The 26,302-nt window shown below is 55.3% G+C and overlaps 7 protein-coding genes across 7 annotated transcripts in view; 2 read left to right on the forward strand and 5 right to left on the reverse strand.

Annotated features, from left to right (window-relative positions):
- On the reverse strand, positions 1-7,041 carry MONBRDRAFT_24458 (uncharacterized protein; the record flags this gene model as incomplete). The annotated part of the gene is made up of 19 exons (XM_001744923.1): positions 1-1,893; positions 2,025-2,126; positions 2,258-2,373; positions 2,539-2,602; positions 2,728-2,847; positions 2,915-2,981; positions 3,105-3,282; positions 3,376-3,481; positions 3,636-3,699; positions 3,816-4,131; positions 4,214-4,480; positions 4,618-4,726; positions 4,813-5,043; positions 5,087-5,312; positions 5,436-5,552; positions 5,630-5,782; positions 5,882-5,931; positions 6,022-6,810; positions 6,904-7,041. 19 exons carry the CDS (start codon positions 7,039-7,041, stop codon positions 1-3), a joined length of 5,106 nt encoding a protein of 1,701 aa, XP_001744975.1.
- Positions 7,042-7,522: 481 nt separating this feature from the next.
- Positions 7,523-7,924, forward strand: MONBRDRAFT_7275 (uncharacterized protein; the record flags this gene model as incomplete). Its single annotated transcript, XM_001744758.1, has 1 exon — positions 7,523-7,924. One exon carries the CDS (start codon positions 7,523-7,525, stop codon positions 7,922-7,924), a length of 402 nt encoding a protein of 133 aa, XP_001744810.1.
- Positions 7,925-9,305: 1,381 nt separating this feature from the next.
- MONBRDRAFT_7276 (uncharacterized protein) lies at positions 9,306-10,294 on the reverse strand (the record flags this gene model as incomplete). Its single annotated transcript, XM_001744924.1, has 2 exons — positions 9,306-9,804; positions 10,062-10,294. The coding sequence occupies 2 exons, from the start codon at positions 10,292-10,294 to the stop codon at positions 9,306-9,308; spliced, it is 732 nt and encodes a 243-aa protein (XP_001744976.1).
- Positions 10,295-11,424: 1,130 nt separating this feature from the next.
- MONBRDRAFT_7277 (uncharacterized protein) lies at positions 11,425-14,497 on the reverse strand (the record flags this gene model as incomplete). The annotated part of the gene is made up of 4 exons (XM_001744925.1): positions 11,425-11,490; positions 11,595-11,696; positions 13,127-13,161; positions 14,032-14,497. The coding sequence occupies 4 exons, from the start codon at positions 14,495-14,497 to the stop codon at positions 11,425-11,427; spliced, it is 669 nt and encodes a 222-aa protein (XP_001744977.1).
- Positions 14,498-16,183: 1,686 nt separating this feature from the next.
- MONBRDRAFT_31958 (uncharacterized protein) lies at positions 16,184-18,430 on the forward strand (the record flags this gene model as incomplete). The annotated part of the gene is made up of 6 exons (XM_001744759.1): positions 16,184-16,463; positions 16,566-17,292; positions 17,379-17,471; positions 17,575-17,714; positions 17,835-18,034; positions 18,128-18,430. 6 exons carry the CDS (start codon positions 16,184-16,186, stop codon positions 18,428-18,430), a joined length of 1,743 nt encoding a protein of 580 aa, XP_001744811.1.
- Positions 18,431-18,460: 30 nt separating this feature from the next.
- On the reverse strand, positions 18,461-20,917 carry MONBRDRAFT_36628 (uncharacterized protein). Its single transcript, XM_001744926.1, has 4 exons — positions 20,421-20,917; positions 19,621-19,797; positions 19,216-19,452; positions 18,461-19,120 (listed from the first exon to the last, which is right to left on the reverse strand). The coding sequence occupies exons 1-4, from the start codon at positions 20,635-20,637 to the stop codon at positions 18,963-18,965; spliced, it is 789 nt and encodes a 262-aa protein (XP_001744978.1). The 5' UTR covers positions 20,638-20,917; the 3' UTR covers positions 18,461-18,962.
- Positions 20,918-22,087: 1,170 nt separating this feature from the next.
- MONBRDRAFT_31960 (uncharacterized protein) overlaps positions 22,088-26,302 on the reverse strand; it is a gene marked incomplete at both ends in the record, with an annotated part of 9,376 nt that continues 5,161 nt past the window's right edge. Inside the window, 10 exons of the mRNA XM_001744927.1 lie at positions 22,088-22,747; positions 22,882-23,838; positions 23,995-24,179; positions 24,252-24,696; positions 24,812-24,871; positions 25,081-25,163; positions 25,237-25,447; positions 25,538-25,650; positions 25,741-25,789; positions 26,011-26,148. Of these exons, the coding sequence (XP_001744979.1) occupies positions 22,088-22,747; positions 22,882-23,838; positions 23,995-24,179; positions 24,252-24,696; positions 24,812-24,871; positions 25,081-25,163; positions 25,237-25,447; positions 25,538-25,650; positions 25,741-25,789; positions 26,011-26,148 (2,901 nt within the window). The remainder of the gene's footprint in view (positions 22,748-22,881; positions 23,839-23,994; positions 24,180-24,251; positions 24,697-24,811; positions 24,872-25,080; positions 25,164-25,236; positions 25,448-25,537; positions 25,651-25,740; positions 25,790-26,010; positions 26,149-26,302) is intronic.

The following is a 26,302-nucleotide window of genomic DNA, read 5'->3' on the forward strand; positions in this document are numbered from 1 at the left end:
CTAATACAACACAGACAGCTGGCCGTTGTCGTTCCCCACCAAGGCGGCTCGATGGTCGGCTAGATAGGCCAACGACTGCACTGATCCCTGCACAAGGGTTTTGAGGCGATGCGTCTTGCTCTCCGACTGCTCCCAATCAGCCCATTGGTTGATGACGGCTAGCCGATTATTGCTCTGCAGCATCAACAAATCGTTTTGCTTGGCAAACGCAAAATCTACCACCTCACTGGCCAATGGTAAATCCCTGGCTCCCACCTGCCCATCGAGCTGCAAGCGATGCAGCCGGTGGCCCTGCAGGTACAGAGCCGTGTTTCCTTGACCTGCGGCAAAGCGAGCTTTGCTCAGATCCCCCGTGTGCGGCAGCACCCAGCTGGCGCGTACGTAGCCAACACGCGTGTCCAGGAGCGCCAAGCGGCCTGCCCCAATCCCCACCATGACGTCGTGCTCTACAACGTCGAGGTCGGCAATCGACCATCGTTCTTGCCCCGGCGCCGAACCTGCGCTCAGGGCACTGAGGCGGCCTGTTGCAAAAGCGTGCCACTGCTGTACCACCATGCTGGGGGTGCGTACGTCCAGCACGTTGATAAGGCCGTCATTGGCCCCAGCAAAGAGCACCGCCTGCTCGACGCCTCCGCGGACGGTCACGTAACCATTTTTGCCGTGCTGCGCCTTGTGCTCACACACGCCCGAGCGAACGTCCCAGATGTGCACGCTGCCGTCACAACTTGCAGCCTTGTAGCGCCCAGGGACGGTGGTCGCCGCCAATATGGGCCGCTGATGATTGGCATACACTAGCGCGCAGCGCCCGTCACGAATCGATGGTTCCCACGACAAGTCATGTTGCAGGTGCTCGAGCGTCCAGACGCGTAGCGTACGGTCCCGGCTGCCGGACATGAACGCTGCATTGTTGAACCCCAAGGGGACAAGCGTGCGCACCGCGCCCGTGTGTCCACGGTACTGTTGTAGAACCTGGCCCTGCAGTTGATACGGCTGGCGCCACGACCCCGATTGGTTGAGGTAGAGCTGCCAATATTTGAGCCAAGCCAAGAAGAACTGATCCTGCGCGCGCGCATCCAGAGCGCTACTCGTGCTGGTTCGAGCGCTTGGTGTCAGGTTTGCCGTGCCGGTGCTCGCCATTTTAGATCCATCCGCCACGTTGCTCGTGGATGCCACGGCCACGTCGCTCAAGTCCACCTGGTCATACTCAAGGATAAAGTCGCTCGACTCGTTGTCATTTGATGAAACACTGCTTAACAAATGACGGGCTGGCAATGATACTCGCCGCGCGGCAGTCGCCTTGATAGTCGGGTATTCACTAAGGCGATGCTCTTCGCGTGCTTCGCCGTCTGTGACATTGTTGTAGGTAACTTCTTCGGCAAATCCGCGCAGCGTCTGCGTGTGAATATCTCCAAGGCGAGGATATATAATCTCCTCCAGGGCCACCAATTTTGGAATTTTGTTGCGTACGTTGATCTGTCCCAAAATGCGACAGGCGTGATTGTACGCATAGGTGCAGATTTCCTCATCGAACAGTTGCCGAAGATAGCCCATGTCCCCAGCATCTTGCTGTGTGACCATCTCATCTGGTAGCAAGCTGATGTAGCAGTAGGAGAAAAAAGTTTGAAAACAAGGTAGCACAATGCTGAGTGCGGTGTCTCGAGACATGCGGCGGCCGAGCTGGATGCCCAAGTCAACGGCGCGCCAAAGCAGCGCCCGTCGCTCCGTGTCCTCAAGTTTGTGCGAGGCAGATGCACAGATTTGCAGCGCCGCCCGCACGATGCGATCTGTGATTTGGTGGGCATGCTCGAGAACCATCGCATCCGGCATGAGCTGCAACAAGTGATGGAAGATGGTCAGGAGGTTGTGCACGTCACAAAAGACGCGATTGGTTCCCTGCGCCCCACAATGCAAGCGCATGACAAGTTGGGTAAATACAAAGCGCCACAAGAACCAATAGCAGGCCTCTCCACTGTCCATGTGCAGTAGAGTGGGCGCTTGGCAAGAACAGTCCGGGGAAGCCTTACCCGTGAGGCCGTCAAAAGTTGGTCCAAACGACTTGTGATGGTCGTCAAAAGAAATTGATCAATCAGCGACACACCGAAAGTGGCCACGATCAAAGCCATGCACTACGATAAACGCCGGCGCCAGGGTGAGACAAAGGGTTCATTGAGCGCCAAGATGGGGGTGTTTTGACTCTTGATGCATAGACGGTGCCTAAGCGTTCAAAAGATTGTGGCGACCAGAGCTTGTGACTCACCTGGGGCATGTGGTTCGGCACAGAGCGATGCCCACAACGAAAGATGGGAGTGATCAAATCACGAGCCACCACGGCAGGAGTCATCAGAGGCAAGGTCTGTTCGAGCGCTGTGAAGGCTGCTTTTTGCATTGTGAGGCTATCAAAGTGAACGGCATGGCAATATAACTGAAGAGTGAGCTTTTGCACGAGATGATCAAGCGCACAGCCGCATGAAACTTGCCTGGAATGCGCCAAGAGTTCGAGAATGTGAGGCAGGAGCACATCGACAACAGTGCTCACACCCAAGGCGTCGGCGCATGCGCTCATATGGGCGAGTAGAATAGGGGCAAGCTGTTCGTCCCCTTGCTGCAACAAAAAAAAAAAAAAAAAAAAAAAAAAAAAGTGATGCGAGCAGCGGTCAGTCAGTTGGTCCGTACAAGTCAGGGGCCAATTGTCAACAAGTCATAAAGTCTCATCCATCGGGCACACACCTCAATTGGATGTTGTATGACGGGTCCAAAGGTGTCGTAGAGAATGGAGTGCGGTAGTAGCCGCGCCATGGCGGGCAGCAGACGCAGGCTCTGCCGCACGCTGCCCACGTCCTCAAACCCCTATGTCACGTTGACGCATCATCAGATCACATCCACATGATCTTTCAAAAAAATTAAAGACTCTTACCTGCTTGAAATATGGCAGGAGCATTTCCAAGCCCTCCATTGGGAGATTGCTGATGGTATCCATTTCACTAACCCAGTGTGTTGGCCAACAACCAAACGCAGCCGAAACGTGAGAAATGAAGATCTGCTGATTTACAGTGTGCACGACCGCGATAACCACCAATCATGCTCAGTGTCAAGTCCGAACCCACCTCGAAAAGATGCGAAGCATGTCTTGCTTCGTTTGGGCATCCTCCAGCTGGGCACAGACGCCGGTCGTCATGATGAATCCATCTGGATACACGATACCGTAGGGGTGGTGCAGGCCCCGGGCTAAATCCCGCGCCCGCAGCTGACGCTGGTCTTGACTGGCTAGCAGATGCAGGATGCCTGGCGATAAAAAAAAAAAAAATCCATCAGCAAACGACACATGGTTTATGTTTTGAAAGCAGGCGTTCTTTGGAGACAATCAATCAAACTTACAAGTTCGCGTGCCCGGCAAAAGAGCCTGCTGATGTTCTGCAATCAACTGCCCGACCAGAGCGGTCAATGTCAGCAGTGGAGCGGATTCGCATTGAGTGAGCATTTGCTGGCCAAACAATGGCCCGCATGCAATGCGGGACAAGCTTGCTCGTGTGTCTCACGAACAAATGAGACCACTCAACAACAAATGCTGCTTCTTTCCAACATGCCAAAAAAAAAAGATAAACGACAGTCTTTGCAGGGGGAGAAGGAGGTGATACCTGAGCTAGGGCGTAGCGCTGCTGCACAAAGTCGCTCTCGTGTGTGCGCGCCCAAACACGCGATCTGCGAGTGCCATACGCATACACCCATGGATAAATTTAAAAAAAAAAAAAAAAATAACATCATCCTCCGACCTTCTTCAAGTCGGACGTCTCGCCATTGGCGCGATGGACACGCACTTGAGTGTCTCAGAGAGCATGAGTTGGCCCATGACCACGGCCACGCAAAAGAGGTCCCAGGACTGATAGCCCGCAGGTGATGATGGGAAGGTGGGTTGTGTTTCCAGGGTCTGTTCACTCGTGACGAGCGGTAGCGAAGGGAGAGCGAGACCCTCCAAGGCTGCTCGCTGTTGTAGCACGTCATCGAAGATCAAGTGGTCGGGCAGTTCGATGGGGCGCTCCAGCACGTCCACGTGATCTGCAGCCGGGCCGGCATCGACGTCTGACGAGTCACCGGCACCGACATCGAGTGCGGCATCTGACAAATCAACACTTCCTACGAGCAGGTCAATCAACGTACATGACATGACATGCGGCTCTAATGCACAGGCCATGTTGCACAAGAACGAGGTGCCCACCTGTGCTGGATACGACCCGGATCTCTGCTTCGCTGTTGCTGCGCGGAGCTTCTACAGAGGAGAGCAGCGCTTCTGGAGCGCCAGCGGCTAGGCCTTCTTTTGTCAGCGAGGCAGCAAAAGCCAAGTCCTCTGACTCGTCAATGTCTGACACGTTGCTTGCGTTGGTGAGAGACCACATGGTTTGTTGCCCAGTTTTGGCTGGATGTGGAGCTTGAAATATTTGAACCACACCACTGTTCTTCAAGACGTTGCGCTTGCCCACCAAGTCTAGACATTTGGGAACATAGCAAGCAAAGCTCGTTGATTCTCGGGAACAGTTGACAGCAAGACAGCGGCCCGAGGCACCACCCAGGCGATGTACAGCTTCTTGGCTGGTTGGGAGCGGCGGAATGCCTTCAACGCACCGTAGGGCACATTCTTAGCCTTGACCGCAGCCTCACCCGTCAGCAAATAGCCAAATGTGAGGTCAATCCAAGTGTGCAAGTGCTCCGTGACGTAATCACTCTCTAATGCCTACGGGTGCGACGATGGAGCAACGTCAGGAGGACGTTGCGCATTCAGTGTTGCTGCATCAAGACCTCAAAACAGCTTTTCCTGACCTCCCGATGCTGGGCAATAAAGTCTTCTGGCGAGTCGGCCCAGGCGGGCAGGTGCAGGTCAGGAAGGTCAGCATGAATGGAGCGAAACATTGAGGGGTCGGTGTAAAACTCGGGGATGCACTCGTCCGGAGACACCATGTACATGCGCTCCTGCGTGAAGCACAAGTGAGCACGGGGCAGGGAGAGGTGGGGAGTGTCAGGTGGGGCTGGCAAAGTTTGTGTGTGCCGATGCTGTTGATTTCCCCGAACGACGCAAACATATGAGGCAACGAACCATTGAGCTGGGGTATTCTTCGGGCACCCAGCGTGAGCGCACATGCTCGCAAAGAATATCCTTGGGTGTCACGCGCGCCTTCAGGACGAAATAGGAGAGCTCGGAGAGGATGTCTGCCACGTGATGGGGGTCCGGCCCGGTCCAGGCCAGATCGAGCTGTGCATCGCCTTTGTTGAGGCGATACTTGGACTGAGTCAGGTCGCGCCACGAGTCACCAAGACTTGATCTGGACGAAGAAGAAAACGCATGAGCAGTGCATGAGTACGAGGAAAGATCGGTCGGCCAAGCAAAAACAACGCCAACTTAGCCAACTGGTAGCCCAGCGAGCAAGGCGAGGCAGTTGACAGACCCAGAGAAGTCGGTGATCCATGGGAAGATGGGGTGGTGATTTGGGTCGTTGAGTCGACGGCCAGCATGAGAATTGAGGGCCATCAGATAGTCAAAGTTGCTAATGCCTCCAAGAAGCCTGCCAAAGCGACGCAGACGTGAGCATGAAGCGGTGCGCTCGGGAGGCGCGATTCAGTTCACGACTGATGGACACACCATGCTTCGACGAGTACGCCGAGGGGCAGCTGATCACTAATGTCAACTGTGCCGGGGGCAGCTGGGGGTGGCAAATTCAGATTCAAGTTGGGATGGGGCGGTAGAAGAGTCACGCGCAGCTGTGGATTGACACGGATCGTGTCGAGACCAATCCTGAAGGTACGGCGGCGAATAAGATTAAAAAAAAAAATTCGCAAATGCAAGCGGTCTGCGAGTAAATTTGAGTTGCGATGGGAGTGGGTGGAACCCCACCTTCCATGGGTAAGACCCTGTTCGTGCAGGTTGGCCACTTGATCACAGAGCTGCAAGAATAAGGGGTGAGTATGGAGAATTGAATCAGGTGAATGCGGCAGGTCATGCGCCGTGCAGAATTGGGTGTCAAGTCTCAATACCTGTTGAAAGATGTACATGGTGGACATGCCATTAAGATTGAGCAGTCCTGGGGCGTGGCGCAGAAGGTGGTGACCGCTGCAGGTCTCATGGCGCAAAAGGATGGTAGTGCTGTTATCCTCGAGGAACAGGCCAAGCACTTCGTGAAAAGGTGAGGGTGGAACAGTGGCCATGGGCGCAGGTGATGTTGGGTGAAGTGGCAGGAGCTCAAAGGCTTCCGCGCTGGGCAGGCGCTGGAATACGGGGCCAGCCGCGGCAAGAGCATCAAGCCAGGCTTGACAGGCTTCGGCAGAGGCCGGGGCGTTGGCGTCCAAGGACGTGGCGGTGATGCGGCTGTCTAGAGCACGCGGGTTGTGGAGCAGGGCAAGCACGCCGGCCGTGGCTTGCGCCGAGGCCTGGTGACTGGCTGCAATCAGGGAAGCAAAGACAGAGGTGGCCTGAGTGCCATCTTCGGGGGGTAGGGTTGATGGGTCTGTGGCTGTAGGTGCGCTTGCGTTGGTGCGGCCCGGGGGATTTGCTGGTGCTGGCGTGACGCGTGTTGTAGCATCCACTGGCTCATGGGGCTGAGCGCTCTGGCGGGGTTGTCCGGGGACGGTGATGGCCACTAGCAGGTCAACACCGTGCTTGCTTCGCGCCCGATGGTTGGTGGAGGGCTGAAGCAGATGCGCATAAAGATGCGGGGGTAAAGAGCAGCGCGGGGGCTCCACCTGAACAGCGGAAGTCACGGGCGGCGTCTTATCGGCCAGCGGCTGGTCAAGGCTTTGCAAGATCTCCAGCCAATCCGAGTCCACCTGCAATTCAACGGGCATGAGAGAGCCAAGTCATGCCCAGACGGAGCGGAGCCCAGGCGGGGCGAGTTGGACGAAAGGGGACGAGAGACGTACCAGAATGGTTTCATAGCCGGATTCCTCGGCCGCCTGATCCAGTTGCGCAAGCGGGAGGCAACCGGGTAAGCGTCCAAGTGCTCGGGCCGAGGCTGGAGCCAAGCCCGGGGGTGCCGACAAGGTGCCTGCCCCACCCATGATGTTGTACCAGCCCCACAAGCAGCGCAAACTGTCGGCAAAGCCAGCACCGCCGACGTTGCTCACGGCCGTCGATGCGAGAGAGACACACTCAGAGAGAGAGAGAGAGAGAGAGATCAAGAAAACGACAAAAAAGAGAGATGATGATGAAATCAATCTCGACTCCAGAGACAGTCGAAGTTCATTCGATCCTTTCAGAGATATTGGTCTTTCAGGGAACTTTCATGTCACAAGATAGTACTAGTTTAAGGTTACTGAGAGGTTATGAGCAAAATGTAGCACTACTTCAGAGGAACGTGGTGAAACCTTGATCAGCTAAGAGCAGTTGACGCGATCTGATCTGTTGTGTTGCGCGTTGACGTCGAGAGCGTTGTGCCAGTGGTCGTGGCGACGAGGGGGGCGGAGCAACGAAGACCAAGGGGCTGAATAGGTGGTGAGAGGAGGATCTGAAACCTCGGGGTGTTGCGAGCTAGCTGGCGCAATGTGGGGCACCATCGTGCGGGGTGCGGGGCGTGCAAGTCGTTGGAGCCTTGGCCATCAGAGTCGAGGCATGACCCAGGGTGATGGGACGGCCGCCGCTACACCCGTACCCTTGGCGGTGCTGAAGTACTTTTTCGTGGAGAACATGGCAGAGAAGCGAGTACCCCACCGCTCGGCCCACCTGCAGCTGGCGCGTGATGCGGCGCGACGCGGGAGCCTGCTATTGGGAGGGGCGGCAGCCAATCCCGTCGACGCGGGCTTTCTCATCTTTCGTAGCCCTCAAGAAGCTCGAGAGTTTGCCGAGCAGGACCCCTACGTTCGTGGAGAGCTGGTGCGCAAGTATGAGATCCGCGAGTGGTCTGTGGTCGTTGGTTCCCTCTACGACCAGTTGTCTTCTGATTAAGCGGACTCGACAGGCTGGTGTAGCCGGGCCTTGCTTGCCCTTCTCTTCTCGGTCAAGGGCGCGCAGCGCACGTGACTACCTCATCCGTCAATCAAACCCACCCGCCTCTGCCTGTGTGTGATCGTGATTCTATGCGGCCCCCCGATGCCTGCCCGCGCATGTCACGCACAGCTCCAGTGGACGGACCCGCTGCATAATTGAAAGATGTCAAAGAAGGCAACACCACTCTGCTCGATTTTTTTTTTTTTTTAACATACATGTTAATCACCAAAACGCCACAGCTTGCTCAAGCCTTGGCCCGCTCCAGGGTCCAGACACAGGTCTGGCCAGCACCAGAGCTGGCCACCACGCGAAAGCCATGCGTGGCCAAGACGTTCAGAACCTTGCGGGGACAGTATGGGGAGACGTACTCGGTAAACGTAATGCCCAGCGGTTGCACCAGCTTGGCACCGCACGCGGCCATCAGCTCGGGGTCGCTATCAGCATCACCGCACACAGTCGGCCCATTGGCTATAGAAAGCACGGGCAGATGAGTTGGCGGGCAGCCAGCCACCGTCACGCACGGAGCAGGACACACGCCCGCCCGGGGGCCACACTCATCAGCCTTACCAAGGGTGTTCTCCGTCGACACCAAAATATACTCCATCCTGCCTTGTCAACTGACCAGACAGCCTCTCCGCGCGCCGCAAAAAAATAATACGTGCGCCCCTCCCGTCCTTCACCCCCGCGTTCGAGGCCCCTCCTCACCAACAGCCGCTCCAGCCCCCGTCTTTGCCCTCGGCCGTATCCCCCAACCTCGTCTGGGAATTTCAAATGCACAGACGAGAGAGAGAGAGAGAGAGAGGTGTTTTATCAGATGTATTTTACTTTGTGTGTCTGTGTCTGTGTGTCTGTGTCTGTCTGTCTGTCTGTGCGTGGCTCTGTCTCTGTCTCTGTCTCTGTCTCTGTCTCTGTCTCTGTCTCTGTCTCTGTCTCTGTCTCTGTCTCTGTCTCTGTCTCTGTCTCTGTCTCTGTCTCTGTCTCTGTCTCTGTCTCTGTCTCTGTCTCTGTCTCTGTCTCTGTCTCTGTCTCTGTCTCTGTCTCTGTCTCTGTCTCTGTCTCTGTCTCTGTCTCTGTCTCTGTCTCTGTCTCTGACTGGATCCAAAGAGGCGGCGGTGGCGGGTGGTGGGTGTATAGAACCGGGGATCGATTAGGTGGGCTGAGGTTGGGAGGTGTGTTGCCAGACCAGGTATGGCATGTCTGTGTATCGCTGTGTCTGTCTGTGTCATCTGTCTGTCTATGTCTGTGCGGGGCTGTCAGACTCGGCGGGTGCAGGAATGGCCTAGAGGGGTCGTGACGAGGATTAGTTCAACTAAGAATTGGACTCAAAAGGATGGCTGGTTCATGCCGCTGGCTCGCTCAGCGGGCCAGAGGACGCAGCAGGGGCAAAGGTGTGAAATCCAAGAGCGTAGAGTGCGGTTTCCAGGTCTGCGTCGAGAGGAAGCAGACGCACTGTTGCCTGGGGCCACCAACGGGCAATGTGCGCGTACTGCGCCGGAAGCTGGTTCAGCAGACGCTCGTGATACAGCCGAATGTCGTTGATGAGCCACAGCTGATGTGGTAGGCCGACATCATACGCCCCCAGCAGCTCGTTGTACAGTTTGCCCTCACAATGGGGGAGGAAGAAGAGGGCACGGGTGGGAAGGGTGTCCGGCGAGGGACTGGCCACTACCAAGCCTTGCGCTGCGAGGAAGGTTTGCTCTAGGCATGAGAAGCAGGGATCATACACAAAGACGTTCTTGGGCGCAAGGCCCAGATCTTGTATGAGCGCGAGGAAAAAGGCCAGCTGTCGTCGTCCCGTGCGCGAAGTGGCAAAATTGCCCAGGCAGAGGCAGACAGCGCTAAGAAACGGGTTTGCCTCATGGGCCGAAGAGACAACACCTGCGCAGTGTGGTAGGCCGGGTGAGCAGGCCAGAGCTCTCGACACCAGTCAGCCAGGCGTTGCTTCACCGACCTGTCGCAAAGTTGAGCGCTTGGCTACCCACAACGGCTTCCCTGTGTAGCACACCAGGCCCCGCGGGCGGTGATGAGGTGCAGGATAAGGATGCCGGTATTGGTGCGAGACACCTGGTTCAACGGTCGACACGCGCGCACTCACCGATCTTGAGCGAGGCGCGCGCGCAGACGCTGCAGCTCATCTGCCGACGGTGGCGGGTCACTCCCATCACTTTGGCGGTGTGCAGCAAGAGGGGTCGACTGCACCGCAGCAGCCACGCCTGGCGGTTGGACGGTGCTCGGCTCAGCCTGGTGTGGTTGCACCCGCTGTGGCTGGCGCCGCCGCCGCCGCCGCGTGTGCACCACCTGAAACTCGTCGTTGTCGTCTGCTGCCATGCTGTTAACGTGTTTACGCTGCTACCGCATCTTCTCAATATTTTTCGTCAACAACTACCGCTTCTTGCTACGCATGTTTGCCTTGATGCGCATTCTTTTCTGCACCAGATCACACTTTATCTACTCTATCTAATAAACCAGTAATAGTCAGCAATTTATGCGCAATTTTGGGGTAATTTTTTTCCACTGCAGGGAAAAAACCCATGAGCGCGTTGATGTTGCGCTGTACACAGCTGGCTGATGCACGGCCCAGAAGGGCCATTTCAATGTTTGCGAGCACGGCATTCCAAACCTCCTGAAAATGAGCGAAACACGAGTAACAAAAGCAGCACCGATTGTTGAGCCTTTGCATCCGACTTTGCAAAACAGACGCTCAGGTTGCACGAAATTTTAGCCATCGGCGTACTGAGCTTGTCTTGTTCTTTTCATCCGTGTATGCATGTGTGTCACAACGCGCCCCTCGCCTGGTTTGACTCGCTGCAGAGCGGCATGTGGTCGCCGATATCAACTGGGCCGTGTCTAGCACACGCACCCGAACGGCGTTGTTATGCGCAGAAGGTGTTGGACATGATGATGGAAATGCCAAACCAAGAGTGAAGCAAGATGGTGCCGAAGCGCGGCAGGGTCCGAGGACGGACGCGGCAGCGATCGTAGAGTGGTATCACGGCCCAGGGATACCCATGCCGGGGTTTGAGTCGGTGTCGGCACGAGAAAGGAAACGCTCGTCCAGTGGGGTGGACGCATGCACACGCGCAGCTGGGAAGGACCGGTCGTCACAAGCCAGAAACAACCAATGAAAAACCGGGGAGAAAGGCTCGGATGGGACGACCATCGACAAAGGAGGCGACCAGATTTCTGGGCAAGCGCCGAGCTGGTTTCAAGCGAGGAAGGCGGGTGCTTGCACCCCCTCAACGCGGTGGCGCTGAGGCGGGGCAGAGTGACCGACGGCGGGTGATTGGTCAAACGAGGCGCGAGCATGGTACGAGGGTCCAAAAACGCAGATACAATTTGGAGGAAGCAAACAAGACATCGAGGCCAAACGCAGTTGCATGCATCAAGGTGGCATGGCCACCGGAGAGCAAAGGTGTGGCGGCTGCGCAGCAGCTGGGCCCGGGGTGCGGCGACAAGGATCACATTTTCTTATCATTGTAACTTTTGCGAACATCCTTGAGTTCGTCTTGAGCTCGAAGAATGTCCTGAGACGGGTACACACGAGCACGGCAGAGTGAGACAACAGGCATGTTTGGGCTTTTGTACGCGCAGGGTACAGCAAAAGGGAAATAAAGGCGTGCATCCGTACCTTGACGCGCTGGCGCTTCTTGCGGTCGTGTCGCAGTTGCAGCAACAGGCTCTCACACTTGAGGGACCGTGCTGAAGGGGCCAGCTCGTATGCGGCTTGGGTCTACAGCGGCCATGAGCAGGAATGGTCGGTGAATGCCGATGGTTGCGGCAAGCAGTGAGCGGGCGGGCATGCGCGCGTTCGCAAGAGGAAGAAAGGGGGCCGGAAGTCAGACGACGACGACGACGACGACGACGACGACGACGAGGGGCGCGAGAACCAACGGACAGACCATGGAAATGATGTACTCCATCACACAGTCTTCGAGACAGTCGACGGTGACTTGAAGCGGGTGTCGCGCATCTCCAAATCCGTAGACCATCGGGGTCACTACCACACGCCAACACCCCAATGAGCACAAGATCGATGCGTGCCACACCCACGCACTGGACGCCCACATCACCCTCTCATGCTCCAAGCCGAGCTCGGCAGCACGGCAACACCCAGAGGACACCCTAGACAAGGTCCAACCATTGCCGGCACGGGCACACTCACACTCTTCAGCCAGGAGGCCCTTGAGACCAGCTTGAGGTCGGTTGCTTGCCATGACGGACGGCGCCGTGGGGTTTATGCAGAACGGTGGAGAAAAATGGCATCTCGTAACGGGAGTCCTACGTTAGAAGATGCAGCAGCCGAGTAACCAAATGCAGCAGCGACGTTCGCGAGGGAGCCAGACACACAGGCCTCGAATGCAGTCGCAGTAATTCCCCTACACCGACCAGAAAGTATTTTACATGTGTACAATCACAAAGTAAATTACTTTATATGTACCGTGCGCGGGAAGGACTAGGTCACATGTCTCGTCGAGTCGCGGCGCCGAATAATTTTGTATTAGCCTGAACATGACTTTTCGCTTTCAAATCTATACAATATACTCGAGCCGTTTGGGTCTCGATTGCCCTGCCCCCACACGATTGTTGCTTGGCATGTCCAGCATGCGGACATGTCTGCCCCACCACGGCTAGCACTCCTCGCACATACGCGACTGGCTGGACCCACAAGTCATCGTTGGCGATGCATCCTTTTCTCCTGCATTTTGTTGTTGCTGCTGTCACCCAAAGGGATTTCCTGTCAAAAATTTCAAGGCTGGCGTTGCAGATGACTCGAAACCAATCGCCGTGCGCAAACCCATCTGCGAGTTTTGTGAGGGTGCCGACCGTTGGCCGAGTTTTTTTTTTTTTTGGCAGTTGGATGACCGTTTCAACGGCATTGCCGTTACACCACGAGTCGAGAGAGAGAGAGAAAAAAAAAGAGAGTGAGCGGTTTGGGTATGCAAGCGCGAACGAGCTGTTGCCAAAAGGACGTGCCTCGTGCCACAGGGAATTCACTCATGGCACGAGACCACGGTTCATCATGGTCATAGTGGACCTTGGAGGAGAAGCGGGCTGCATGAGCGCTGCGCCAGTATTTCAGCTGGCCTTGGTGCTGTGGTCTCTCTATGTGGTCCTTTCTCGCGGTACTTGCCGGCATGGTTGTGGCCAGCCGCGTCTTACCACCGCTGCCGTTTGCATGTTGCCATTGCTCCCCCCTATGGAGAGGGTTTGAGATGCAGCACCTGTAAAAAATTCAATTTGTCAGGTGCAAGCTCGTGCGAGCCCACAAGCCAGGCTAGGTCTGATGGTGTGACGTAGTATTTGTGTATCCCAATGTATGAGTAGTGAGATAGGGAGAGAGAGAGTTTGAGAGAGAGAGTTTGAGAGAGAGAGAGAGAGCCGGAGACAGAGAGAATGAGTCAGAGAGCCAGAGCCAGAGACAGAGACAGAACAGAGATAGACACAGAGACAGAGACACGGGTACACAAGAGCCAGAGAGCCAGAGAGCCAGAGAGCCAGAGAGGGCGAGAGAATTTCAAAAGCAACCAAATTTCAGATGAGAAGACTCTGGAGGTACAACAACCCAAGACCTACACACCTACATGAGACAAATCGGCTGAAATTTGAAAAAAAAAAAAAAGTGGCAGCCCGTCCTCGGCCTTATGACCCTTGCCCGTGCGCCTGGCGTGTCTGGCCGGTCGAGCTGATGCTCTTTTCACACGCACCTTGCCTGCGGCCCCCCTCAAAAACCCCAAGTTGCAAAGCGGCGAGTGCCAAGTATGGGCGATAGCATAGCATTCCCCAAACCATCCAAAAAACAGCAATCTAAAAACAAAAGACTCCCTCCCTCCCTACAGTAGAGAGCAACAACGCTACACCAAAAAAGCATTGGCTGGGTTCGGCGCGATCTTTGAAATCGGCGCATGCACACCACTTGCGCACACACACACACACACTCACACACACACACACCGCTCGAGATCGGAGTGGTGGCATTTTCAACGCCGAGACTCAAGCGTCAATGGTTGCACTGCCGTTGCGCGGGGCGCCAAGATTCATCAGCCTGCCAGTGCCGAGTGCCGCACCCGGTCGCGCGTTTCGGCTGCCTGGTAAGCCGCACCGCGTGTGCATCACATTCATGTATCGTTGGTCAGTGGCACTGCAAGCCACTGGCATACCACCACGACCACCACCCCTCTCTGCCTCTGCCTCTGCCTCAGCCCTCGGCACCACCGGGATGGCCGGCAGAGCCATCCTCCCCGTTGCAAACCCGGCTTGATCTTGCGCCGTATCCTTGCCCGTGTGGCCTGCTTTGTCCCTCTTTGAAAAGTCTTGCTTGTCTTTTTCTGAAACCACCGCCCGCGCTTGCCCGGCTCGTCCATGTCCAACCGTCACGTCAATCCCCCGGACCTGCTGGTCTTTCGTCTTCTTGCGCCTTTGCACCTTCTGTTGGTCGTCCCTCTCTGTCAATGTCTGCAACAACCCACCCCCCGTTCGTCCATCGTAACCCACAGCACTCCTCCACCTGCTCGTCAGCTCGGCACAAGCCATCGATCGATTCATCCGTCCCTCCCAATTGTCCATCCATCTCTCTGCCTACCGGTGCCACAGTCGTACCCTTTCTTGTTTTTTTTTTTTTTTCCCTTGATGGCGCACCACCCAACAGACTGCGACCGTAGACTCACACACCCTTCCCCACCCCCATTGCATCGGAGGAGAGATTCCTTTTGGGTTATCGTGTGTGTGTGTGTGTGTGTGTGTGTGTGTGTGTGTGTTCTGGAGTTACAGCTTGATACCCAAAGAACAAAAGAAATACACACAACACACAAAAGAGCTTTTTCCTAATGTGTGTGTGTGTGGGGTTTTCTTTCTTTCTTTCTCTCTTTCTTGCTTTCCTTGCCTTTTTTTTTTTTTTTTTTTTTGAAAAGCTCGAGTCGTAGGTGATGAAAGGTGTGTGTGTGGGTGTGTGTGGTGATTTCCTTTTCGAGTGAGTGGTCCGTGTCTCTGGTGTTTTGACGCGGTTGTGCCCGCTATCCGCTGGCTACGACCACGATATCGCTCCCTCCCTGCCCCTACCACCCCAACCGCGATCCCGCACGCGGCATGCTTCCCTCCACCCCTCCCCCTGCCGTTGATAAGGGGGGGGGGGATGAACTGAGTGACTGACTGGCTCGAGTCTTTCTTTCCTTGCCTTTTTGCTATTTTTGAAAAATAATTTCATTTCTTCCCAGTGGGTGGTGGTGGTGGTGGCGCTCCCTCGTCCATTCATCCGTTTGCCCAGTGCGGGTGCTGTTGGTCTTGTTGATCCATCATCATCTGCTCCCCGACGACAAGCCACCCCACCCTTCTTCCACATATGCAAGTGCGCTGGGAAATGAGAGCGCTGTGCTCACTCGCCCTACTTTTTGCCTCGCTTTTGCTACTTCCCCAGCCTCAAGGATCTGCTGCACTTTTCTGCTCCGTCGGCACGGCTCACCTGGCCTCGGCGCTTAGCAACTCGCCCCCTCTTCTCTCGTCGATCACCCCCCTCCCCCCAACGTTAACCTTTCTTGGTTGGGTAAGTCTCACTCGTCCGCTCCCGTTCGGGGTTGAGCGTTCATCACGCTGCCACTTCAGCGCCCCTCCCCAACCTGAAAGCATGACTACCCTTGCCTCGCCTTGGGCCAATCACGCCGTCAGTTGCTCTGTTGGGCACACTTCCTCTTTTTCGTTTTCAGCCTGCCCTGTTATTTGTTTGCTTTCCATCCCCCTCGTTGTTCGCCTTGGGCATTCTTTGACTTGTTCGTTTTCCGTTGAGATGTTGGGTGTCTCAACGGTCATAACGGCATCGCCGTTTCTTCCACCCCTCTCCTGCCTACCCCCTCCTCGCCCACAATGTGCCATTTTCCTTCTCGCGTCTCCCGCTCATCCCGAGCTCCTGCCACTCATCAGAGCTCGCCAAGCCAGAGTTCTGTGCGTGCGTTGCCTCGTGTGCGGAGGACCCTTTTCGTTTCTTTCTTTCCTCTTCTTTTCTTTCTTTTTTTTTTTTTTTTTTTTTCAAATCAAGTTTTGTTGTGGCTTTTCGAGTTTGAGGTTTTTTTTTCTTTCTTTCTTACTTTTGGCATGCCGTCTTGACAAAGTTGGATGGTGTGATTCAATGGCAGTGGTGTTTGTGGTATCGCCCCTTTCCTCAAGGCCACGGCTCATTCTGGTCGCGTGCTTGGTTTAGGCAATCTCGTTCATCGCCGCCTTGGCATCATGAGCAATTCATCCATGCCCAGCCGTTTGCGGCGCAACAGCCACGCTACCCGTGCCATCTTGAACGATGCCTCCAACAATAGCCTGAAGGAGAATTCGCCCAGCAGCTCCAACAGCTGCGGCGAACGGGATTGCTCTTCCCCCAGCATGCCTCGAGAACATCGCCAAAATGGTCGCAAGCTGATTTCGAAAAAGAGCAGCCGCAGTTCTCGCAATTCGGCATCAGAACCTTACTCTTCCGGCTCTCCCCGCACCACCACCTGGGTTCACTCTCGCTGCTGTACGTGCTGCATTTTCTTCCTTGTTCCTTCCCGGTTTTGCATTGTCGGGTCGACACTCTTCTCACCCACCGCATCTCGTTGTGCTTGCATTTCATGTACAGCCGCCGCCTCGTCATGTTCAGAATTATCGCCGTGCTCCAGCCCCGTGCTCTTCGCCAGCCACAACGAGCAGTTGCGCCCCGCTAGTCGCACGCACATCCTCCCCAATCATACCGACGAAGCTCTCTCCGCTGAGTTTGGCGGCGTGCAACTCGGAAGTCAGTCCGTGATCGATGTGCTTGAAGACGACGACGACGACGGCGACGCTGTCTTTGAGACCTGCCCATGGCTCAAGGGCAACTCAATCGAGGACCACTACGAGGCGATGGAGTTTGACAACGATATCCTGGAGGAGCTATGTGTTCCCACCCCCGACCGTTCAGATGGCTCAAGCCGATTTCCCATCTCCAAGCTGTCCAACTTGGGCGCAAGCAGTCTCAACCAAAGCTTTCCCCCCGCGAACATGACCAGGCAGGCCGCCGCCACAGCCTCCCCACAGCTCACTGCCTCCCGACAGATCAAACCGAGCAACACGGCCTTTCGAGCCACTTGCGCCCAAGGACAGCTAGCTGGATCACCACTGCTTCTGCCAGCAGCCTCTCAGCCATCAGCATCGCCTGCTCGCCAAATCGCGGAGAACCCAGGCCGCCCAGCGCCGCGCCGCGCCGTCACACTGCAGCGCTCCCAATCCGAGTCGGCGGCTAGTCGCCGCCCCGTTCCCGACCTTGTCCCTTCCAGTTCCGAGGATCGAAAGAGCGTGCCCCTCAGCCGGGACGTGCGCTCAGAAGCGTACGTTGCCTTGCAGCACAGACCAATCCGCGTGTCGAGTCAACAAACTTATTGTGTCATTCGCTTGCCTATATGTTTCCCCGCAGTGATGTGTGTTCACCGTTACCCAAACTTCAATCTGCGATGCAGTCAGACCATGACTATGAGTATCCCTTGCCGCTGACCGACACCCGGCACTGGTATGTCGCGTCTTGTCACGTTTACCCGCCTTGGCTTCTTCTGTCTCCGCCCCCCACGCAAGTCCTTTGTTGATGGGCCATCCTTACCATGTCTCTTTTATAGCAAACGCAAATACATTCGAGCCTACATTTCTGGTGAAACTTTGTCTCGCTTGCTGAAGGGCGAGTATGCCGAGCATTTTACCCATGTTTTGGTGCTGGACTGCCGCTTTTCGTTTGAATACGACGGCGGCCACATCCTGAGTAAGTCATTGACCTTCAGTGCCACTTGTCTTGATCTACTCCCTCTTTGATTTGGCACGTTCCCTCTTGGGCGCCCGATTGACTTTTGTTGCACCTCATTCTTCATCTCCTGATCCTCAGACGCCCAGCGCGCTTGGCTACGCGAGCATGTTCTCAACCATTTGTTTTACAACCCGCAAGTGCCGTTCACTGAAACCCATCGCACGGCCGTTGTCTTCCACTGCGAATTCTCTGCCCAACGCGGCCCCGACCAATACGAGTTTGCCCGCTGTCTTGACGACATTTTCTCGCATGGCACCGGACAGCGACTTTGGCCCAACGTACGAAACAATGATGCCCCTCTCAATACGGATTGCTCTGCACATCGCTTGCCAAACCCCTCACCTGTTGCGATCGGCCGCGATGGATGACAGATGTTCATTCTAGAAAAGGGCTACCGTGAGTTTTACAAGAACTATCCCGAGCATTGCTTTGGAAAGTACTGCGAGATGAAGGACACTACCAAGGCGTCGGACCTCGCACATGATGAGCAGATTCTCGAGTGCAGTCGTCTCAGCGTCCAAGACGCCGAGAAGCTGGAAGAAGATCACGCTGCATTCTTTGAAATGCGAAAGCAATTCGTCAAGGGAGGCCGCAGTGCCCTTACGAACCCTCGACGCATGGTTCAGGGTGGTGAGCCGATGACGCCTGTGCACCAGATTACCAAGTACCGATGAGCCGTGCGTTTGAAGGGCATCCAGGGATCCACGTGATCTCTGGACATGTGTTTGTCGTCATTTGCTGTTCGTTGAGCCGTTTTGTGCCATAGTTCTGAGATGCCACACCCTCCCCTCCATTTACATAGTTGTGTGATGCTCTCGATGCTTCTTTCGCCTTTCCTTTCTTTTCCTTTCCTTTCCTTTCCTTTAATATTGCTACTTGGTTTTGCACGCCGGCTTTGTGCTGCTCATGAGCCAGAGCGTTGCCTATTGTTTTTAGTTTCTTATTTCTTTCTCCCTTTATTTTTAACAGGCGCGTTGCCTCATCTTTTTCATGTGAGGGTGGGTGCGCCCTTGCTACATCAAGGCAGAGGGCTCAATGTTGCTCCGCCATTCGACCGACATGCCACTCCAAAGTGTTCTGTTGTGTCATGTTGATTTCTTTTACTCCACCCTGAGTCGCCAATCCTTGAGTTTTTGTGCGCGGTTGTTTGTTCCACGCCCCCGTTTTGATGTCCTTGATGATGATGATGATGTTCTATTGTTCCTTTCACACGTCACTCCGTGTTGAGACCACGTTCGCCAAGCGATGAGATAATTGATGCACAGGAAGTCCCACGATTGTGTAGTAGTCGCCCTGGATGCTCTCAATCAACACGGCGGCGGTTGACTGAATGCCATACCCTCCAGCCTTATCCATTCCGTCACCTGCGGTCGTGGAGAAAGTTCAGACGTGAGCTGTTTTGCGGACGAGCAGAAGGGGCTTGAAGCTCGCACAGAACGTCAAGGAACCGCAAGCGTACCAGTGGCCACGTAGGCGGCAATCTCATCCTCGGAGAGCTTGGCAAATGTCACGGTGGCTGTCTCGTGAAAGGTGGAAAACTCGTAGTGATCATCAGGGCCGCGCACGCCCAACGCCACTCCCGATGTGACTTGATGGCTTGCTCCAGAGTGCGAGCGCATCATGGCGGTTGCATCCGCCGCATCCACGGGCTTTTCCATGATTTGACCCGAGGGGAGGTGGATCACCGTGTCAGCCGCTATTCAATCAGATACCATCACAGTGTCAGGCGAACGTCTGTCTCTTGCAAGTCAGGGGAGGGAAGGTCAAAGCCCATCGAGACTCCGCCTTCCCCCTTCGGCCGATGGGTCTAGTAAGAGCAAGGTGGGCAAAGGGTTTTTGGCGCATCGCCAAGCGAAAGGCCCACCGATGATGATATCGGCCTGCCGGCCCAGCCGAGAGGCCACTTCCCGAGCCTTGTGCATGGCGTTGTCTTCCACAAAGGCTTGAACGGTAGGGTAGCTGGCCTTGTCCAGCGACTTTTCATCAAACCGGCTCGATTCTACCACAAATTGCAAGCCCTGCGCGCGTTGGTCCACAAGACCTCGTCAGCATGCCGCTTCGTCAGCTGAGGGTCAGACCAGGGTTGTGGTCGTGGGCTGCACAGGTGCACGCACCATCTGGGTCAGCAGCTGGGCCCGCCGCGGCGAGCCGCTAGCCAGCACGATGCGACGCGCATTGAGCTGGGGCAACACGTGCAACAACATCACAACGTCGCCCACAACACAGCCCCCGCCCCTACGTTTCTCCCCTGGCGCTCAAAAGACAGACCAGCAGACAACGTCCGCCCGCCTCCGACCGATCGCCCTGAATCCGACGCAGTCGAAGATTCAAATGACAGAGAGAGAGAAGGGAGAGAGAGAAGAGAGAGAGAGAGAGAGAGAAGAGAGAGAGAAGAGAGAGAGAGAAGAGAGAGAGAGAAGAGAGAGAGAGAGTAGAGAGAGAGAAGAGAGAGAGAGAGAGAAGAGAGAGAAGAGAGAGAAGAGAGAGAGAGAAAAAAAAAGAGAGAAGAGAGAAGAGTAAGAATTGAAAGAAGAGAAGAGAGAATTGGTTAGAAGAGAAGAGTTTGAGAGCAGAGAGCGAAGAGAGAGAGAAGAGAGAGATTTAGAGAGAGAGAGAGAGAGAGCAAAGAGTTGAACTGCTTTTAACAAGAAGACGACGCCCGACCTTTGTCAGACGAAACCATGGCGGCGGAGCTGGTGCGATGGCTGGTGCTGCTGCCGGAGACGGCGGGGCAGCTGGTGGTTGATCCGGGGCGGGTGAGCTTGGAGCAGATCGTGGCGTTGTATTGGGTGGGGTTGAGTTTGAGCATGGGGGCCGTGTATCTCGGGCGGCTGCTGTCACAGATCATACCGCCCGTGGCCAATGATGCGCTGCGGAACATCTCCACTTGGGGCAAAACGCGGCCTCGGCCTGGCACGCTCGCCGTTCCCAAACACTGGTTTTGGCACTTCTACGCTCTAGGCCTAGTGTGCTGGGTTGCAATCCTTGTACTGCATGCGGCGCCTCTTTCCTGGTCCTTCCTTGCCCTTGGGCTGCAGCTCGGCCGTCGCCTTTACGAGGATGGCTGGCTGGCTCGGCCCAGCGCAAGCACCATGAGTATTCTTCACTATCTCATTGGCATGACATACTACCCAGTCATGCTGGCCACCATCATGGTCCTAGCACCCCAGGCCACCTATGTCTCGAAGCATACCCAATTCACACTCTTCCTGGCCATGGTAGCCTGTATGATCTGGCAGCACCTGATACATCGCCATCTGGCGAGCCTCCGAGCTGATGGTACGCTTCCCCCCTCCCCCCTCCTTCCAGCTGCTCCGATATCGCCGCTAGCGCCATGACTTGATACCCCTCCTTTTTCTGTACATCAATGATCGAATACATGGTGCTTAGGATCCACTGGTTATCGCCTGCCCCGGTTTGTTCTCAATGGATCTTGCCATCCTCGGCGTTTGCTCCCACTCGCTTGCTGGAAACGGCTGTTATCACTCATCCCGAACACCCCTTTGTCTACATACACCACCAGACGATTTGGTTTTCAACTTGTGGCGTGTCCACATTACACGGCCGACATTCTGCTCTACCTGCTTACCTTTTTTGTACGCAACTGCCCCACTTCCTCTCAATCAAGTGCCTATGACTCAGCTTTGGCCCGTTTGCCCTCACGTCTTGACTTTAGTCGTTTGGAGGCCATGCCATCCTGGGTTGGGCCGTCATATACACCGCATCATCACTGCACCTCGGCGCTCGTCAGGTTGGTTTGACTCTTAGCCCACGCACAATTGCCAACGAGCATGCAAGAGGCAAACGTGCAACTGTGGACTCTCACCCCTGTTTCATGGCACGGCCCCCAGAACTTTCGCTGGTACCACCAACGCTTTCCCAAACAGTGCACCATGCACGGCGCCCTTTTGCCAGTCCCGGGGTTGTAAAAGCACAGCATCCATTGTTTCCCCAATACCCTCATGCTCTCGCCTATGATTGGTCCTTGCTCAAATTGAAAGCTGATTTGCAAATCTTCTTCAAAACTGTCTTTCAATTCTCAAACCATCCAAGATATGACTCAACTCAGTTGCAAAAGTACACACCAACTTCTTCAAGCGCCAGAAAACACCCCGCCGCCAGATGACGTTTTATAACACCCAACAATAGTCCAGCATCAAAGCAATCAGTTGATGCGACCTAAAAGAAACGAAAAAAAAAAAAAAAAAGATAAGAGACAAAACAAAACAAAAACAATAACAGTCAGCTAGCTGATTCGTGCTGCTTGCTTCATCACCAAGCTCCTGGATTCCCGGAGCCAGTGTCGCTAGTGTCGCTAGTGTCGCTCACAATCATGCAGCACCACTCGCAGGAGGGGCGCCGCTGCCCGCAGACGCTTGTGGTTGCTGGGGGGCTGCTTGTGGTTGCGGTTGTTGTTGCTGTACCAGTGTCTGAGGCATTGTCTGACGCGGTGGTGCTTGGGCCTGAGACACCGTTGGTTGCGCCTGTACAGTGCCTGGCTGCTGCTTGTGCTGCATCTGCTGCTGCATCTGCTGCTGCTGTTGTTGGGAGTAGAGCTGTTGTTGCCGAGCTTGTTGTAGCTGCGCCTGCTGCATGGCGTGCGCACGCTGTTGCTGCTGTTGTCGTTGATACTGTGCTTGATGTAGCTGCTGCTGTTGTTGGGCGTGGCTTGTCACGGGCTGTACTAGGCCTGCAGTTGACCGTGGAACCTGACCGACGCCGCTCGAGCCACTGGCGACAGATGTTCCCAGCGTGCTCTGAGCAGTGGTTTGCAGCGGTTGCTGTTGTGTCGCCGAAGCAGTTGAGCTCGGTGCGGACGCGGACGAGGTGGTCGCGGCGCCAGACGTCGCCGTAGAGGTTGCCAAAGAGAGCTGGAGCTGCTGCTGCTGTTGCTGCTGCAGCTGCAGCTGCTGAAGGCGTGCTTGCTGTTGTGAATACTGCTGTGAAACTTGAGGTGCCACCTTGCTGAGCAGCCCGTTCAATTCAGAGACCTGCGACATCCAAGGGTAGGTGAGACAGAGTTGTTAGTCAGTGCACTGGGCGTCGCCCCAGCATTGCGCACGGGGCACTCGGGAGACGCCAATACAGGGCGTCAAGGTCGCACAACCAGCAGCATTGCACACACCTTAACGTCTTCACTCTTGTTGACATCACTGTGAATGCGATCAGCCATCAGCTTGAAGCTCATGTCCGTGGTACGGGCCTGAATTTGGTGCAGAATTTGTGTCGACATGGCTGCTCGGTTGGCGGGCACGGAAAGCTGGGGCATGCCGTGCCCAGCGTGGCTCACAGGCGTCATGCGCGACGGCATGCCCGTGGGAGAATTGATATACGCGGCATTGCTGTACGGAGTTCCTGACACCCGACGTCCGTACATTTGCGTGCCTCCCATGGTCATCCCGGGCGAGCTGGTCATTGGCTGAGTGGTGGCGGGTCGCGTGGTTCCACTTACTCGGTGTGCCACCGACGAGGTGGGCGGCATTGTGCCACTATTTGAACGCACGAGATGTGGTGCCGAAGACATGGCCGTGGACGTGGCCGTCGTGGGGGCACTCGAACCCTGGCGGGTATAGGTGGGCATGACGCCAGAGCGTGGCACACCGCGCGCCATTGTAGTGGATGCTCCAGCGATGCTTGGGGCAACGGTGCCCCGAGCATGCGTTGAAGCGGCGGTGGTAGTGAGGCTACCACTGGCGGGGGCTGTGGCAGTGGCTGATTGATTCGCTACGCCATTGGGTGTAGCGCCACTAGCGTTGGTACTGCTTGTCGAGTTGGCGGCGGCCGCTGCAGCGGCGGCGGCGGCAGCAGCAGTTGCCGTGGCTGCCGCAGCTCGGCGCACCGCCTCTTGCTTTAGCCGCTCTAAACGTTCTGCAGCCAGGATTTGCGGCGTTGCGCCAGCACCATCCAAAATGTGCTGCTGTGCCAGAAAGCTATCAAAGTTGTTGGTTGTTTCTGCTTTGCGCACTTTGACCTCACGCTTGGCTTGTGCCGCCTTGACAATCGAGCTGAGTGCCGACTTGTGAAACTGTGCCACGGTGTTGTGCTTGTCGTTTTCGTACAGGTTTTGCGTGTCCAGCACCTCCTACAAGTTGACCGTAGAGGTAGAAGCCAAATATGAGTCAATACGGTTGATAAAAGAACTGCGGCGATTGGGGTCTGCGAAGCGCAAGCAACACGCCAGCGGGCAACAAAAAAAGCGACGCAAACTCAAGTGCGCCATGCAAGCAAGCAATCACACCTCAGCATCATCGCTTTCCTCGCGTTTGGCTCGTTTCGTGCTTTTGCGTTTGGCGGACTTCTTTTTGTCGTCGCCTGGTGTAGCGGCTGCAGGTGCTGCAGCATCTGTTTCGCTGCGCCCTTCCTCGCGTGGTAAAACAACGTTGAAGAAGTGCTCTCGACATTGTGCTGACGTTCGGTGGACGCCTAGGAAGCCAGCTCGATGATGAGAGAAATTATACTACACGAACAGATGATGCTCAAAAGGGGTGGGCGCACCTGCAAAGCTGGTGGACATATTGACGACGTTGGCAACCAGGCTCCAATTGATGAGGCCGGATGGCAGCACATGGGTGCGCACGGCTTGCAGCAATATCCAATCTTCATCAATCTTCCACTCCTCTGCATTGACGTTGACTTCTGCGTCACGCTCAAGCTGCTTGGGCGGGCGCCTTGGAATTTTGGCCGCTGGTCGGGGCTGTCGCATGTCCTCTTTCTTTCGGAACAGCGAGGCCATGATACCCCGTGGCGGAGCCGCTACTGACACAGGAGCACCCGGTGCCCCAGTGGCACCGGGCACGCTGGCGGGAGGACCCAGTGGTGATTTGCTGGCCGCAGCCTTGACCGCTGCTTTCGGCGTTGCACTCTTGTCATCCTTCACCACTGCACCAACCACGGCCGTCGGCATGGTTCGGCGCTTCTTGGCCAGCAGGGCAGCCAGGTCCTACATTGTTGTTGAAGCACGCCGAAAACGTTAGGCAGCCCACCTCTTGTGGCCACGTGCGACCAGCGAATTAGTGAACAGCACAGAACATTTTCAAGAGCCACAAAATAGTTACCTTGCTGGATTTGAGTTGAAACGTCTGCGACAATTGGATGTCTTCTGGTTGTACAGCATTCTGCCCAACAAAACAACCGCAACAAAAGCAGGCAATCCGTGAGAGATGCGTTGGCATGCCGACAGGTGTTGAAAAGAGCCTTGCGCAAACGGCCAAATCGTGCGCGAAAAAAGGCCCAACAGATATAAAAAAGCACGCGCGCACACACAGACCCAGACCCAGTAAAACGAAAAAAAAAGGGGGGGGGTTGGGGTGGTCAAGAACTTTACCCGAGTGCGGATGTCGCGAATTTTTTTGCGACGTTGTCGACGTCGGGAGCGATCAGGCTCTTTGCGTGAAAAGAACATAAAGCCTGGGGAAAGGAAGAATTTCGACGTGAGTTGATGCCGTGATTGGCCAATCGTCCAACATGTGGTAGAACGTACCAACGCGGTAGTGCGACACATGAGCCGGCTCCATGTAAAGATCAATCTCTTGGTCTAGGGCGCTGGGTTGTGGAGGAATGTATAGTTCTTGCAGATGCGGTTGCTGCTTGTATCGCTCATAGCCATAAGCTAGTGATGGGCCGTGATAGAACAACGACCGCTCCGTCTTCGGGTCGAATCGAGCATCTGCAAACAATAGCTTGTTCCGTTCCTATTTACATGCAAAGCCGAACCCATGTCAGTGGCCTGGTGCAAAGGCTTGCAAAGGTGGGCCTCCGATCAAATATGCGAATAAACGTACAGGAAAGGACAGCCATGCACGTCCTGCGAGGCGGCCACGAATGTTGTCGATAACACGCGAATAGCTGGTGGCTGTCAGGCTTTGAATTGCTACACGTGCGTGCTTGCCAAGACCTGCCAACACGAAGTGAGGGATCGCAAAGGTCGTGCCCCGTGCGCTGGCATTGGCATGCTCTGCAAAGCAAAAGAGCCAGGTCGATGTACCTTGCAACTTCAAAGCTGTCGGGGTTCCTTGGATTTCTCCCTCCTTGATCTGGGCATCAGCAAAACATGAGTGCATGCCAGCGTACAAAACCCAAACAGCATCTCTCATCTGACTCAGAGCCAAACTCCATTTGGAAAACAACAATGACAACACCAACACCGCCACCACCATCTCCACCAACGCCACTACCACCACCAAAAAAAAAAGGTGGTCTCATTCAAACGCAAAGTTCAATCTGAAGTCATGGTTCTGTCCTGGGCCATACTTACCCAGACCGATCTGCGCGACAAAAGATGAGCGCCATCAAGCGCAGCAAGTTGATCTCTGAGTGCGCCAGCTACGAGCTCATCGCAGGTGCCGGCGTCCTGGTTGACCACGCCATTCAGGGGCTTGCTGCCGTAGCAGTGCTACCCCGAAGCAAAAAAAAAAAAAAAAAAAAAAAAAAAAAAAAAAAAAAAAAAAAAAAAAAAAAAAAAAAAAAAAAAAAAAAAAACCAGGAAAAAAAAGGGTTAATTTAAAGCGCTGGGGGCCCGTCCCGAAAAACCCGGTCTTCACACACCT

The sequence above is a fragment of the Monosiga brevicollis genome, genomic scaffold (assembly GCF_000002865.3).
Source record: "Monosiga brevicollis MX1 MONBRscaffold_7 genomic scaffold, whole genome shotgun sequence".
NCBI classification, from domain to species: Eukaryota; class Choanoflagellata; order Craspedida; family Salpingoecidae; genus Monosiga; species Monosiga brevicollis.

Excerpts from the sequence above, each read along its gene's own strand:
- MONBRDRAFT_36628 (XM_001744926.1), bottom strand. The coding sequence starts at position 20,637 with ATGTTCCGCAGCGCATCATTGGCCACGGGCGGTATGATCTGTGACAGC. Across the intron at positions 19,798-20,420 it reads CATGGTTTCGTCTGACAAAG|GTCTTGTGGACCAACGCGCG; the intron begins GTCGGGCGTCGT and ends CATGCTGACGAG. Across the intron at positions 19,121-19,215 it reads TGCCGCCTACGTGGCCACTG|GTGACGGAATGGATAAGGCT; the intron begins GTACGCTTGCGG and ends CCACGACCGCAG.